The sequence below is a fragment of the Pristiophorus japonicus genome, chromosome 18, assembly GCF_044704955.1.
Source record: "Pristiophorus japonicus isolate sPriJap1 chromosome 18, sPriJap1.hap1, whole genome shotgun sequence".
NCBI lineage: Eukaryota > Metazoa > Chordata > Chondrichthyes > Pristiophoridae > Pristiophorus > Pristiophorus japonicus.
Window position 1 is genome coordinate 37,498,693 of NC_091994.1, and position 16,473 is coordinate 37,515,165.

The following is a 16,473-nucleotide window of genomic DNA, read 5'->3' on the forward strand; positions in this document are numbered from 1 at the left end:
CTCGCCCGAGTAGGTTGTGGGTTCAAGACCCACTCCAGCGACTTGAGCACTTAATCTAGGCTGATACTTCAGTGCAGTGCTGAGGGAATGCTGCACAGTTGCAGGTGCCATCTTTCAGATGAGATGTTAAACCGAGGCCCCAGCTTCCCTCAGAGGTGGATGTAAAAGATGCCATGGCACTATTCGAAGAAGTGCAGGAAAGTTCTCCTGGTGTCCTGGACAACATTTATCCCTCAACCAACAGATCATCATCACATTGCTGTTTGTGGGAGTTGCTGTGCACAAATTGGCTGCCGTGTTTCCTACATTACTACAGTGACTACACTTCAACAGTACTTCATTGATTGTAAAGCGCTTTGGGACATCCTGAGGTCATGAAAGGTGCTACAAAAATGCAAAGATTTCTTTTTTCTTTTTACACCTCTGGATGTAAGGCATCGAGACAGACCGCCCATCTCCCAGTCACACAGACATGTGTGCATTGATTTGTGATAGAAGTGCAAATCCCTCGTAACTGATGCAACTCACTAAAATTTCCATTCATCTGTAATGCCCGAGTCAAGGCTGATAGCAAGAATGAACAAAACGACTGGTGTTGGTCAATGGCCAACTGTCCAATGGCGCTCTACGTGAGTTTAATGCAGATATTTACGAAGACGCTCATGGTTAGCATTGGGTTGAAGTGTTTGGGGGGGGCGGGGGTGAGATCTGGTTTGAAGTTCCACCTCGAGTAATGCTCTTGGGGGAGATTCTCCTTAAGTGTGTTCCAGTCTGCCCAGCTGCTGAATGAGATGTCAACAGGAGTTGTGTGTGACAAACCTTCATCCACAGGAATTGGTCAATGAGGGGGAGGCGGGCTCAGGACTGGCTGCAACGTTTGACACCAAGTTTGTTGATTAGAGGGAGCTCGGTGTTACATAAATGCGCACTGGAAATACTCTTGCAATTCTTTAAAAAAAAAAATAATAAACTCAGAAAATAATAATCCTTCAGCTAGAATCTAGAGCTCAAATCAACATCTGGACTCGAATGTGTGCATCCGTCAACATTTCCAGAACAGGTACAAGACACGGCGATTTTAAACACCGGCCCACAATATAGACACTGTGGCTGGCTGTCGGAATCGTGGTCAGGCAGTGCTTCTTATTCAGACTTGAATTGTAAAAAAAAAGATACCTGGTTAGTTTAAGAGATAGAATTAATTTGTTAAAAAAAATCGATTAATTTGTTTCAGAACAGCAAGAGCTATGAGGCGGTGTGCAATGTGAGCCCCTGGAGTGGGGCTGATCCCACAACCTACTGACTCAGAGGCGCGAGTGCTGTGGTTGAATCCTGTTCAGTGCAGGGACTGCCGTGGTTAGCTTCCACCGAACCCACGAAAATTAGATGGACACGGAACAGAACTGAACACAGATCCTGATTTTGGGGCTGGGGGGTGGGGTTGAGTAAGGAGGGGCTCCATATAGCACAGGCTGACACCTATAATTCAGTCCACAGCAGTTCAGATAAGGAATGGACAGAATCTGCCATCAGACGGAGCAGCGCAATGGGCCAAATGACACTTTCTTTCCTTTTCTTGCCCCAAACCTTAGCCATTGCCCGTAATATCCTTTAACCCCTGGAATCATCCCTCCCTCTCCCTCTCCCCCCCCCTCATCTGGCAGCATACCACCCATTGTCATCAAACACACCGAACACTGCGGGTCACCCTGGCAGTGCAGAACCACGAAGGTGGGATAAATGAAGTTTACTGCAATGTATCGTCGTGATATCGTTCATTTTTTTTTTCTGTTTCAGAAAACTCCAGGACAAAAGTGCCAGGTAAACTTTAGCTGCTAGAGCTAAAACAAAACAAAAAGTACTAAAGTCGAAAGAAACAGTATAAAGAAATCTGTTCGTACATTTGAATCATTGTTCATACAAATCCAGAAAGGACAAAGGTTAAGAATAAAAGTTTTGTTTCGTCTGAAGTTAATTAAAGGTGACTTGAAATGGGGGCGGGCGGAGGGGTAAAGTCGGGTCCTAGTTGAGCAGCAGACGAGTTTGTCGTCGATCGTCCAGTGACAGATAGTCCAGTCCTGACACAATCTCAACTTACTGCCTTTTGGAGTCTTCCATTTGCATTTCAGATGGGAAGCGGTTTTGCTCATACCCGGATCATACTGAACTCTCTCTCATGTTTTCATCTGCTAAAAAGTTTGTGATGCGCTTTACTGTGTCCTTATATTGTGGTCCATGCGTGACAACGTCCTTTAAATAGTCGTCTTCACTTTGGTCCTTGGCAAAATTGACAAATACCTGGATGGGGAAAAGGAAGGAGTTAAAATAGCGGGAATTGGGATATCTAAGCCCAACAAGATTTTATAAATAAATATATATATTACAAAGTTTTATTGGATTTTAATTCTCCTGCTTTGCTGAAAGTGCTGACATGCTGGGACAAGGGTCTACCAGCGCAGGCAATCCTGTTACCTCATGCAAGGGGCCATTCTTCACTTGTGCACCTGGACAATGAATGTCAACAAGCTATTCAATTATGGGGGGCATCACCACCGATCCTGACCCTGACCTCACGAGATGTCCACACGTGCACTTTCCAGCAGGGATCATTGGACAGTGATCAAGGACACTAGGTGATTTACTCTCTAGTTCAGGGCACTGAGGCCAACTGTAAAAGTCTCCACCCAACCAGTGAGGAGCTCACAAGTCAGCACAAATTTGAGATGCGAGCTGGGAACTTCCTGACCTGTATGGCTCAGCTAGTCGCAGCCTTTACCATCGAAGCTAAGCGAGAACAATTCTAAATAAAGCCGGCAGTACAGATATTAACTACAATACATTGTTCAATAAGCCAGCAATGCCCCCATTGCCTTGTGAACTGATCCACAAGCTCCACTTGCCACAGTACAGACAGACAGCTCAGAGGATTGGGGAACAAATTTGACTCCCCCCACCCCACCTCTGTACCAGAGTTTGGTGATTAGCAAATAAGCTGCTGCACCCACCCATCTCTTGTGTGCTGTTCATCGCATTCACCCCTCAGATGAGTTTAAAATCTCAGTGTTCGCCCATCCTGTCAGCCCCATATTATTAGAAAAGTTCTCTTTCTCAGACTGAAACATGGCCACCTGTGAGACAATCACTCTCGGGTCACTCGCTGAAACTCACGGGCAAAGGATTACTGAGCAGCAGCTGGGGATGAGAGTGGAGTAGTCTGAGATTCGAAGGGAATGGGGCTTGGAGTAGTATGGACAGGTGTGGGGGGGAGGGGGGGGTGAGCAGAAGGAGCTGACGGGGGCAGACAGCAGTGATTGGGGCAGGGGAGGGGGGGGGGGAGGAAATACCTTGAGAACAGGTCCCGCCCCCTCACCGCCTCCCGCCCCCTCACCGCTGCGGGTCAAAGGTACTTTTCATATGACCAATCTCATTTCGACTGAACATCCAATCCGATGGGTGGCTCCAGAAGCCAGCCTCACACCTCCGTGGCTGCACAGCCACTGCAGTATAACTGGAATCGGTACAAGCCAAGCTTAACATGACCTGCGATTCATTCCTGGGAACTATTTTAATGAACACATTAGAAGCATTGTAAAGATTCAGAGAGTCGACCAGCTGCCAACTCTCAATAGTAAAATACAACTGACATTTGGACACTGGTAATTCTAACTCTGTGTGCACATCCCTAGCCAGCGAGCTATGTGGGAGTGGACAGGGTGCCCGGCTGTGCCGCCTGCCAGTGTACCCGAGTGTGTCGTCAGCAGTGCGCATGCCCTGCTCTAGGAACTACAGTGTAACGTTGCCCTGGTGTATCTGGCAAATGAGCTCTTACTTGATCTAATGTGGTTTGAGACACCGAATAGTCTTCGATCTTCAGATTTTCTTTGTTGGTGGTGAGGGCGCTGAAGATTTTGGCCAGGGAGCAGCAACCGGTGGGGATCTGGTACTGCAGCATGCTGTGGTGCTTCTCCTTCAACACACAGCCTGGGAACGTGCGCACTATGAACTCCTCGACAGGAGGCAAGTCCGGTGTGGAGCTATCCATCCTCAGGATGATGGTGTAACCGTCTCCAAACCTAAGGGCAAATATTCATCAGTTCGACGGCGGGAAAATTCCAAAAACAAATTGTTATGTTCAGAATAACTCCACAAGACTGTATGCTGTAAGCTCAAACTGTTGTGACCTTGGTCTCTTTAATGTAACTCCAGAGTGAGGAAGCAGCATTGTAGACTGCCTTTTATACCTGTTTGCCCGGGGTGTGCAGGTGACCCTTGGGTCTCCAACAGGTGCGACCCCTGGTGGCAAATCGTACACACTAGTAAAGCTTACATACATAACACGAATATTTAAAGTTTTCTTAAGTTTGACTTCCATCGCGGCTTTGATTTCCCCTCCCCTCCCCCTCGCAAGACGATGCTCTGAAAAAATATACAGAATATTTCACATGGGAAAACGCAGAGAACAAACGGGCCACATTACGGCACATGCTGGAGGTGGGGGCAGTCCCAATCTTGCTTTGAATCCCAGCTCGTTGGGACGGGGGGGTGGCGGGGGGGGGAGGGGGGAGGTGGTGTGAGGGGAGGCTACAACATCTGAAAATAAGATGTTGTGGGAAAAGTTATGCCTGGCTAGTTTCCAACACCCACTTACAGGGGATATGGCGGGGGAGGTTCAGCGGGAGAGAGAGAAGGGGACGGTGGGATGTATACTCACCCTCTTGGTTACAGAAGCATCAGGTCAGCTGGGCAGAAGAAAAAAGTTTCGCAGAAATATATCCCCAAAGAAAAACAAAGTTTAGAAAAATGGAAAAAAGGTTCCCGGCTGAGCAAGAGTTCAATAGAACATTTAAGAAAACAAGAACTTGAATTTATGTACTGCCTTTCAAAAACCTCTCAATCAGGGCTTCTATGCAATGAATTACTTTGAAGTGCAGTCACTGCTGTTATATTGGCAAACAAAGCAGCCATTTTATGCACAGCAAGATCCAACAGATAGCAATGTGACCAATGACAAGTTTACTGAGGAAATGTTTGATCTTTGAATTGTACCTCTGAATGCTCAACATCCACCTCAACACGCAGATTGAGGCCTTGGTTTAATGTCTCATCCACCAATGCAGCATTCCCTCAGTGTTCTACTGGAGAGCCAGCTTGGATTTTATGCTCAAGCCGTGGAGTGTGATATAAACCCACAACCTTCTGCCTCAAAAGGAGAGAGAGTGCTACCGATAGAGGCAAGCTGACATTAAGTAGGCCAGACATGTAGGGGCCAGCACCATCAACGCTGTTTTAAAGACTGATTTATCCTGATCTAGCCGTTCTAATTGCATAGGAGAAGCTGAGTGGCTTGCAGTAAGTCACGTGGCACTAATCCAATTAAGGAGTGCCGATAACCAAAGTTAACCCAATGCACTGTGATGCTAAAATAAACACTGATGTTACAGTAACAGTGCTTCAAACACCATGAGCATCTCTATTACTGTAACGTCAGTGTTTTTTCAGCATCACAGTGCATTAGCCAACTACTTTAAATAAATACTGACAGCCCAGTTAGACTGATATTCCCCTAGATTGGGGACAGTCTAAAGGTTAACAGAAAGCTCCAAAGAGATGTCTCTGGTGATTTAATAAACTGTTGTAACACAAGGCTGCTTCGGACGGTGATTTACAAAAGAATTGAACGGGTTAGAAGGGAATAGCTTTGACTTATCCAAAGACTGACTGTGGTTCATCCTCATGTTAGATATTAATGTAGCTCCTAACAAACTTTAAATGGTACATGCTTGAATGATGGTTTGCTTTGAAAGCAGAGAGTGATGTTACCTGCTCTTCAGGTGCTGTACACTGCCCAGACAGCGGAACCGCCCATTCACCATGATGGCCATCCTTGTGCACAGCGCCTCACATTCCTCCATACTATCTCGAGGAATAAAAGGGTCATCAGATACACACATACCATCATCCTTTTACTTATATAAAACACTGCAGGTACCCTGTATTGGTTAATTGGTCGTCAAGCAAACCAGACAAAATTTCTCTCTCGCTATCATTAAAAATCTTGTGCCTATAATGAGCTAACATTGCTGACTGGATTGTGTTGACATATGGTTAAAACATGGACCAATCAGATCGCCACATTTGATACCTTTTTAAAAAATTACTTTAAGCTTTCTTTTTTCCCCCCATTTAAAAATTATTTTTCTCCTGCGCCCCTCCTTATTCAACCCCTCTCCTCTGACTGACTGGAATCGCCTCATCCCATCAAGCTTAGCTGCACGCTGCGGCCCCGCCCACAAAACAACTTGCATTTATATAGCACCTTTAACAGAGAAAAACAGTCCCAGGCACTTTACAGGAGCATAATCAGACACACACTGACACTGAGCAAAAGGAGGAGATATCTGGAGGGATGGTGAGGGCTTTAAGTAGGATCTATAGGAGGAGAGAGGTGGACAGGCAGAGAAGTTTAGAAAGGCAATTCCAGAGCTTAGGGCCGAGACGGCTGAAGCCAAGGTGGGGCAAGGGCACACGTAGCTAGTCAGAGGAATGGAGAATTCTCAATAGACTGTGGAGGTGGAGTAGGTTACAGAGATCGGGATGGATAAGGCCATAAAAGGATTTCAACACGAAAATGCAAATTTGAAATTGGAGACGTTGGGGAAGTGGGACTCAATGTAAGTCAGCGAGGACAGGGGTGGTGGGTGAGTGGGACTCTGCACGTGTTAGGATATGGCCAGCAGTTTGGATGAGCTGGAGATTATCCCGGGTGGAGGATGGGAAGCCTGCCAGATCAGTGGAACATGGATGAGGGTTTGAGCAGTAGGTGGGCTGAGCCAGGGTTCGAGACGGGTGATGTTACTGAGGTGGAGGTAGGCGGGCATTGTGATGGAGAAGGTGTGTGATCGGAAACTGAGCTCAGGGTCAAACAGGACGCTGAGTTTATGAACAGTCGGCTTCAACACGAGACAGTGGCCGGGGAGAGGCAGTTTTGAAAGGGAGAGGGACAGTATGTGAGGAGAGGGAGCAGTTTACAAGGTCAGCTAGAATGCGGCCAGGAAGGCAAGTTGGGTGATCGGCAGATTAGTGGGAATGGGATCAATGGAGCAGGTGGTGGATCTCATGGATAACATCAATTCAGAGAGGGCATGAGAGGCGATAAGAGTGAAACTAGGGAAAGGTATGGGTTCAGGGCTATGTCAGTGGGGGAGGTCTGGCTTGGTGAACAAGGTGTAGGGAGGGGCTGAGGCTCTGATCATATGGGCTTGTAGATATTTTTTTAAAACCTGGCTGGAAAGTACTGCTGTGTATTGCAAACCAAGCAGAATCAGACCACACCAAGGTCCGACAGAGTGTTGGCCATCCAACGTTCAACACATGGGCAGAGCTCCACTCCCCAGGTGGGTAATCTTTAGTCAGGAGAGGATGGGAGAATTGCTTCTTTCCAACATCAGAGACATTCCACCCCAAGTTGTAAAAGTTCTGAAAAGATCCACCAGGTTTTCCCAGACACTTCTGAAAGAGTCATACTGGGCAGGAGTTGCAGACTCACAGTGGTGTAGGACAGACTGCTGGAAGGGGGTTTATACTGTGGGGCTGAGATCAGACCCAAGCGTTGTATTGCAAAATTATGCATTCATCCACACACAAAGCCACTTCACATGGTGTGAGAGGGGAGGTGTAACTTGCACCTAATCTCCTACGGGAAAATTCTGTATAAATCCTCCCCGATCGTCAAAGATATTCAAGCACAATACCAGAATATTAATTCATTCCACTATTGAACCCTGGCCTGCTGCCCGCCACAGACAACACCTCCCCTTTCCACTAGCCCCGCACTATTGGGCTGGACAGTGCAGAAGGAACTTTACTCTGCACTGAAGTGGGATCAGATCCTGGTCCACGAGTACTTAATGGGACAGTTATAGAGAGAGTTCTACTCTGTATCTGACATGGTCTATACCTGACTTGGGAGTGTTTGATGGGGCAGTGTACATTGAGTTACACAATGTATCTGACCTGGGAGTATTTGATGGGGCAGTGTCACGGAGTTACACTATGTATCTGACCTGGGATAGATTGATGCTGACACTGGGAACCTAAAGCTGAAATTGTTCCGTTCTCCAACATGAACACTCCTCAACTTGACGAGCACAAAATTGACCAAAAGAAAATGTATGGGGAACCAGATAGAGGAAGATTTGACAGCGATACACGTAAATTAATGCTCACGAGAGAGAAATCAAGAGAGAGTTGTAAGGGCCTAATTTTCAGGTATATAATTTTAATCTCAATCATTTCAGTCACTGCAATTACACTACTCCAATTATATGCACAGCTGACAAACCCTTCATGTTAGGGTGGGCTGAATGTGGGCCTGGTAACACGAGCATTTCACCGTGCAGGTATCCCCAATGGCAACAGTTACTGCACACTGACCTGTGTGAGGTGAGTACCACCGACCTCCCTTCCTTGATCACACTCAGGATGCAATTCCAGAGAAAACGCCTGGCCTTGGGATCCATCCCTGTCGTAGGTTCATCCTGTCAATGAAGAGAAGAATGACAAACAATCCTTCGGTGACAATATCTCTTTCTTCCCCCTGTCCTGCAGTTGGCGACTCTGGCTGGGAATAGCTCCATTGACATCTGGGATCATCCTATAGCTCGAGAGACGAGGCCGAGAGTGTTTGTTGGCTGCTCGACAGTGGGGGAATCACAGTGGGGCCTGTTCCTCTCCTCAGCCACAGGCCCGTTCAGTCCTCGTTAGCAGCAGGAGCCCTGGCTGATTTTCTTTCTCCTCCTTAACGTAATTTGGAGAGTCCCAGTTGACAACCTGGCTCAAATCAATAAAGTCTGAACAGAGCGGGGATTGACCCTGGAACCTGCCTGGTCTGTGTGGTGATGGTCCACTCTGGGTGGTGCATGTACCAACTGCGCCACAGGAGTGATTCTTATCAGCAACAATCGTAATATGGTTTTGTTAAACTGTTTGAACCCTCAGCAGCTTCCTCATTCCATTCATACATTATTGTGCGGGAATGTCCTTGGAGCTGCTCCTGCTCCCCGCCGTAACTGCCACGGAAACCCTATTAATGCCTCTAAACGGTGATTCCGCTGAAGTTAGGTTGGCGGAGTGAGAGAAGCGCGGAGGAAATTCCCGGCTATGGGTCACGTCACTCACCAGGAAGATGACTGGCGGGCATCCGATCAGTGCGATGGCTGTGGACAGTTTCCGCTTGTTGCCACCGCTGTATGTCCCAGAAGGTCTGTCCGCATAACGTACGAGGCCCAGTTTCTTCACGCCCCAGTCAGTGACCTAGAAAACAATCCTCGGTCTCAGTGTAGACTGCAAACAAACCTCTCGCTCCATCAAAAAACAGCATTTCAAGCTGCGGTGAAGACATTCTTAGAAAGCCCAGCTCAAGGATCTGAGCTCACAATGCAGGACACCAGGTCAAGGGCCCAGTCCCACAGTGCAGGGCACCAGGCCCAGTCCCACAGTGCAGGGCACCAGGTGAAGGGCCCAGTCCTACAGTGCAGGGCACCAGGCCCAGTTCCACAGTGCAGGGCACCAGGCCCAGTTCCACAGTGCAGGGCACCAGGCCCAGTCCCACAGTGCAGGGCACCAGGTGAAGGGCCCAGTCCCACAGTGCAGGACACCAGGCCCAGTCCCACAGTGCAGGGCACCAGGTGAAGGGCCCAGTCCCACAGTGCAGGACACCAGGCCCAGTCCCACAGTGCAGGGCACTAGGTGAAGGGCCCAGTTCCACAGTGCAGGACACCAGGCCCAGTCCCACAGTGCAGGGCACCAGGCCCAGTCCCACAGTGCAGGGCACCAGGCCCAGTCCCACAGTGCAGGGCACCAGGTGAAGGGCCCAGTCTCACAGTGCAGGACACCAATCCCAGTCCCACAGTGCAGGGCACCAGGTAAAGGGCCCAGTTCCACAGTGCAGGGCACCAGGCCCAGTTCCACAGTGCAGGGCACCAGGTGAAGGGCCCAGTCCCACAGTGCAGGGCACCAGGCCCAGTCCCACAGTGCAGGGCACCAGGTGAAGGGCCCAGTCCCAGAGTGCAGGGCACCAGGCCCAGTCCCACAGTGCGGGGCACCAGGTGAAGGGCCCAGTCCCACAGTGCAGGGCACCAGTCCCAGTCCCACAGTGCAGGGCACTAGTCCCAGTCCCACAGTGCAGGGCACCACGCCCAGTCCCACAGTGCAGGGCACCAGGCCCAGTCCCACAGTGCAGGGCACCAGGTGAAGGGCCCAGTCCCACAGTGCAGGGCACCAGGCCCAGTCCCACAGTGCGGGGCACCAGGTGAAGGGCCCAGTCCCACAGTGCAGGGCACCAGTCCCAGTCCCACAGTGCAGGGCACAACCAGGGTTGAAAAGAATGAGAGAGAAGACAAAATGAATTTTAAAAACCCAGTAATTAAATGACGTCAAGTTTGTGTTTCAGAAGCCTTCAGATAGCTGAGGATGGGAAGACTGAGAAGGTAAGAAATGCGATAGCTTTCACGTCCTGGGAAGAATGAGCTAGGGTAGGTAGGAAATTCATCTGGGGGGTGAGGAAGAGTGCAGCCTGGTTTTCAAATCCCTCCATGGCCTCGCCCCTCCCTATCTCTGTAATCTCCTCCAGCCCTACAACCCTCGAGATCTCTTGTGCTCCTGTAATTTTGGCCTCTTTCGCATCCCCAATTTCAATCCCTCCACCATTCAACTGCCTTGGACCTAAGCTCTGGAAATACCTCCATAAACCTCTACACATCTCTCTCCTCCTTTAAGACGCTCCTTAAAAGCTACCTCGTCATCTGCGCTAATTTCTCCTTGTGTGGCTCAGTGTGAAATTTTGTTTGATAACGCTCCTGTGAAGCCTTGGGATGTTTAGTTATGTTAAAGGCACTATATAAATGCAAGTAGCTGTAGCCTGTCGAGTGGGGAGAAGGGAGTGCACGTGGGGAGCGGGGGGAGGGGGTTGGAGAGCGCGTGGGGAGGGAGGGAGGGGGAAGCAGCGTGCGAGGAGGGGGGGAATCTGGATCTTAGAAGGTGGAAAGGAAAGTTTAGATGAGCAGTAATCACAGTAGCATTAATATAAAAAATAAAATACAGTAAACCTAGAGTAAAAGCAAACCTCAATCCCAAACCCCTCTTACTCAGTCAGACTATACTTAGGACGTTGAAATAGAGATGCCATTTAAGGGCAGTGTACACAGAGCTTTATGATGTTTTGTGGTTGGCCTCAGTAGCTCTTCGCCATGCAGTACAAGATGGTCACATGACCCAGTTCCTGCTCTGTAAATGTCGGCATACCTTGGCAATCTCGTGCTCGGGAACGCCACGCAGCCGCGAGTAGAACTCGAGATGTTCCCGTCCGGTCAACAATTTGTTGATAGCGTCAAACTGTGGGCAGTACCCCGTATTCTGGTGTACGTCCTGGATGTTGGACAGAATGCTGGAGCAGGAAAGAAACGGTGGCACTAAAATAAATCATTAAAAAATTGTACATCATTCCCACTTTTATCCACTTGCACGGACCCTGAGGTGGGATAATCTGCACTCCAGTGGTTGTCCTCCATTCTGAGTGACACCAGGTCACGTTATCGGTGGGAGTACTGTGTGCAGCGCCTGTCACCTGCTCATATTACTGCCCTCGAGAGGGGGCAATGACGCCGACGCTGGGTATTGGGAATCCAAGTTAGGATGAAAGGCTCATGAAGTTGCTCTTGTTTCCTTTGCTAAAGAGGAGACTCTAAGCTGATTGAACAAAAAAGTAAGACTATGGACAGAACTGACAAAACCATTCCAGGCAAACTGTTCATTACCAAGAAGGGGACGCAAATTAGTAAATGAGAAATTAAGAGCAAGAAAGAAAGTCAGGAGGAACTCTGTCACCTAATACAGAGCCGTGGAATACATTATTGGGGACAGACACTGAAACAGACCCTATAAATGGGGTCAAGAGGTAATTATGTGGGAACATTTCTCCTTTGTGAGATGTTGATGAATTTCATTGCAGAGTGTGCATCCGGAGAGAGGGGGATTGCTGGACATGGTGAGATAGTCGGTAGACGAGGGTCGAAGGATTTGGTAAGGATGGGTCGGAGATTGAGGATATGATGAGGCAGTGGTGAGTAGAGGGGATTTAGGGATATAATGAGAAGATTGGTAGAGATGATTGAGCGATATGGTGGGAAGGTAGGTAGGGGAAGATTGAGGGATTATGGTGAGATGGTGGGTAGGAGATCGAAGGATATGGTGAGATGGCAGGTCAGGGGATTGGGGGATATGGTGAGATGGTGGGTAGGAGATCGAATGATATGGTGAGATGGCAGGTCAGGGGATTGGGGGATATGGTGAGATGGTGGGTGGGTAGGGTATTGGGGGATATGGTGAGATGGCGGGAAAGGGTGAGATGGTGGGTGGGTAGGGTATTGGGGGATATGGTGAGATGGTGGGTAGGAGATCGAGGGATATGGTGAGATGGTGGGTGGGTAAGGTTGAGCTAACAAAGGTTTATTGGGACTAATGGCCTTTTCTTTACCAAGCTATGTGTGCATAGTTAATGATTTAGCACAGGCATGTCCAAGCTTTTTGTCTTTGTGGGTCATTATAGGACCTCAGGGACGATATATAAAGTTTAAATCCACATTCCCATTAATCTGTATTTATCTCAAGTTGCTTATATTAATAGATCTTCGTGTGATTTGGGATTTATCCACCAATCAGGTAACAGTGCTAAAACTCGCTCTTCCAAACCTCCCGGCCCATGAGATTCAAACAGGACAAACCTGCGAGTAAGATTTATGATTGTCAGGGTTTGGGGCTGGGTGTCACTCATTGGTGGTAGTTTGGACACCCCGGGCTTAGCAGTTTAACTCTCAGGAATCACCAACACCATTCATAAAGGAATTTGTACCTGTATCCGTCCAGGAAGGCCTCACCACTGCTGACCTCAGTGTCGCCTGTCAGCATCTTGAAGGTGGATGTTTTTCCAGCTCCATTGATCCCCAGGAGTCCAAAACACTGCAATAGATCATTTACAGAAACGTCAGGAGAGTCATCCTCGCCAACCTTTACAGTGCAGCGAACAAGAGCAGGGCAGGGAACAGCAGTTTCTTTAATCTCAGCTGTCTTTTTATTGAGTTATTGGACCCAGTGCTTCTACTGTCAGCTGTGGCTCGGTGGGTAGCACTCTCGCCTCTCAGTCAGAAGGTTATGGGCTCAAGTCCCACTCCAGGGACTCTTTGCTGGATATGGGACCCACAGGCATTGGGCCATCTCTGATACCCCATCCATTTTCAATGTGTCTAGACAATATCTGTAGGATATTCCACCAAGGAAGGATAGTGGGAGCTGAACCCGACCCTGTCCTCACTTGATGTCGACACAAATGCACTTTCTAGCAGGCGTCTCTGGATAGGAAATGTGATCTCCAATGTTGACAAATCTGTGTGTCAAGTATAATGATCTTATCGATTTGCAAACACCCATATAAATGCACACACACAGACTCTCACCTCCCCTGGGGGAATTCCCACACACAATCGGTCCACAGCTGGTTTCTTTTTCCTTCTGTAAACCTGGAGACCAAATGAAGTGATTTACCGTTAGATGATGGCAGTGGCTTTAAGATTTTCATTTTTGGTATCTAACACACAAAGATCCTTCCCTAGCTTCTGGTTGAAAAAAGTAGAATGCACAATGTCTCTCCACTAAACCAGATTTAGAGAGACTAGGCACAGGTTGGCAGAGCACAGGACACTGGTAAACTTCACATTGCGAAGAAGAGCAGGGAGTTATCCCCAGTGTCCTGGCCAATATTTATCCCTCAATCAACGTAACAAAAAACCCCAGATTATCTGGTCATTATCACATTGCTGTTTGTGGGAGTTTGCTGTGCAAAAGTTGGCTGTTGCATTTTCCACATATATAAATCCAAATCTTTCTTTCTTCCCATTGCTTGTCCAGCTGGAACGACCCTAGTCATTAGAGCGTTGGTTTGTAGGGTTATCTGCAGCTGAGTGAGACGAATCCCAAACCCCAGGAGTCTGCCCCTCCTGATTCCATTAGTCAGCCTGATCAATCGTGAATAGTGCTGCCCGGTATTGCAGCCTGCCTGGTTGTTCCACAGACTTGGTTCCGATCTTCCATTACCCGGTTTGTCATCTCAGAAATTCCACTCATCTCCTACACTGTCCCCTCTCTCCCCCCACCCCCTTCCAAGGAGGATAATCACTAATTAGTCATTAGACAACTGATAAGTACAGGACTGATCCCGCACTTGCTGAATATCAAGTACCAGGAGCATCTCAAACAGCATAACTCACCATTAGACATGTGGGTGCAGTGCCACCATTCTTCTGACTGCCACATGGGTCCATACCATATCCCACAGAATGTGCTTCCACCAACCGGCGGTGCGGAGCTGCGGCAACTTACTGCTCTGCAGCCCAATGATGGGAGGCACCAGGCCATGGCTATATGAACTGGCAATTCAAGCTGAACCACATCATCCTGCTTTGAGACCGGGGTCTGTAGTGCTGTATCGAGCAGCAAGATGCCATTCAAGTCTTTTCTACATCCAACAGCATAGTCATCCACAAAGACAACTTTATCCACCGCTGGAAAGTATTGACACCTCACCTGACCTCCTGGTTTGGTGTTTAACCGGGACACCTGCAGCACAGCCCCCAGGTAACTGCTTTCAGCAGTGGTCATCCCAGTTTCCTCAGCAGCTTCGCAACTGGGGAGTTTGTATCGTGCCAGCCTGCAAATATCCAAGGCCAGGTACCAGGCTTACTCATCACCAACTGTTTAATCCAGGCCTTCATGGGAAGGGCATTAGCAAAGGGCCATACCCGTGTAAGGTTAATGCCCTCCCCTCCAGGGTACCCAGTAATGGGTTACTGGAACTCTCTCCCTGAAATTGTTCACCCTTTTTTTTTGCCATAGATCCATCTCATAGTTTCTCCTGGATCTCATGTGGGTTTAAAGCAACCCTTCCATTGCATGCCTAGGAGTACTGAACCATAAAGGAGAATTGTTTGGACACATCTTGCATGCAACAAGCTGAACTTGCATCGGTACTTTTTGTCTCTCTTCCATGACAGCAAAGACCAAAGTACATCTTGCTCCTTCTCAGTGCAATCCCAGTCACCAATATTCTTATGAGCCATAAATACTGCACTTGGCGACACCAACCACCATATCCCATTGGTTAGCTTATTGCTCAAGATAATGAGCAGAGAGTACTGGATCCTCGGGTGAATCTGCCATTAACACTATAGCTGTGAGGAGCGCCACAATGCTTTCAGAAATGCCCAGCGGAGACACTCTGGAACTACCGGAACTGAGATCGGCTAACTCAACACAGACCAGAGCTCAAACCTGGGACTCCCCGCTCGGTTTGGCTCAGTACCACACTGGGCGATGTACTCGTCAAGTGAGTCATCAGAGAAAGCTGTGTTGTGTTTCTGACTAGTGAACCTCATGCTTTGTGTCACTATGATCAAATCGGTTATAATTAGAATTACACAGCCTTAACAGAGTGAATGAAAAGCAAAAACTGGAATATCTCTTACCTTGGTGAGATCCTTGATGACTAGAATGTCACCCTCGCTCCCACTGTACATGACCCGCTGCCTCTCTCTGGCTACATCCTCATCTTCCATTCCCAATGGTGGGAGCTTTAAAGACATAGGTCTGTGGAGGTAGAGCAGTGGGTCAGATGCTTGGTGTCGCCTACTCAAAGTAAAAACAAAACCTTTGTATCCTGTACATAGATCTTTCAAAGTATATTACAGATGATTTTATATTTACCCCAGGGTTTGGGAATGTGACGTCAAACTGCCTCTGTGCATCACCCCCTCCCCCTACATTTATATATAGGCTGGAGCCTCCCCTCCTTTGGGCCCATTGAAGGCTGATTTGGAAAACAGAAATCTGGGCCCCTATTTTCCCGTCCTGATTTTTGGCGCCCGTGTACAATAATGTACGTTTTTTTTTTGCCCGATTGCGGCTAAAAAAAAAATCTCAACTTTCCCCAAAGTAAAATTTAATGTTGGCGACGCGCTACCCGAAGTTAATTCTGGGGCAGAGCTTCAAGTGTGCGCCAAAAAACTCTACGGGCATGTGCGAAAAGCTGAGGTTGCCAGGGGCAACCAGAGACACACAGACAGCTGAAGCAAGCTGAAGCTCGCTCCCCCGCTGTAACCCCGGCCAGATAGGACTGCTCCCCCACCCCCCCCCCTGTAATCCCGGGCCGAATGGCCCCCGGTCCCGCTCCCCCTGCAAGTTGAAGTTCCACGGCCCGCGGTTGCAGCAGGACCAGGAGCGGGGGGGGGGGGGTCCTTTCGGCCCGGGGTTACAACGGGGGCGCCGATTTCCTTAAGTTAACAGGCCTTTTTTTGCGTGCTTTTGCCTACTGTGCACCGCGCTCAAAAAAAAAACAAATATCGCAAACAAGGAAAATCACTTAACTGT

The 16,473-nt window shown here is 48.5% G+C and overlaps 1 protein-coding gene across 3 annotated transcripts in view; it reads right to left on the reverse strand.

The window, feature by feature from the left end:
* Positions 1-1,640: 1,640 nt before the first annotated feature.
* Positions 1,641-16,473, reverse strand: part of LOC139228665 (phospholipid-transporting ATPase ABCA1-like) — a 218,882-nt gene continuing 204,049 nt past the window's right edge. For all 3 annotated transcript variants that reach the window (XM_070859893.1, XM_070859892.1, XM_070859894.1), the window contains 9 exons: positions 15,573-15,693; positions 13,509-13,571; positions 12,908-13,014; positions 11,302-11,443; positions 9,178-9,312; positions 8,434-8,537; positions 5,821-5,913; positions 3,830-4,073; positions 1,641-2,298 (listed from right to left, as the gene is read on the reverse strand). In XM_070859893.1, coding sequence (XP_070715994.1) covers positions 2,158-2,298; positions 3,830-4,073; positions 5,821-5,913; positions 8,434-8,537; positions 9,178-9,312; positions 11,302-11,443; positions 12,908-13,014; positions 13,509-13,571; positions 15,573-15,693 — 1,150 coding nt within the window. In that variant the 3' untranslated portion in view covers positions 1,641-2,157. The remainder of the gene's footprint in view (positions 2,299-3,829; positions 4,074-5,820; positions 5,914-8,433; positions 8,538-9,177; positions 9,313-11,301; positions 11,444-12,907; positions 13,015-13,508; positions 13,572-15,572; positions 15,694-16,473) is intronic.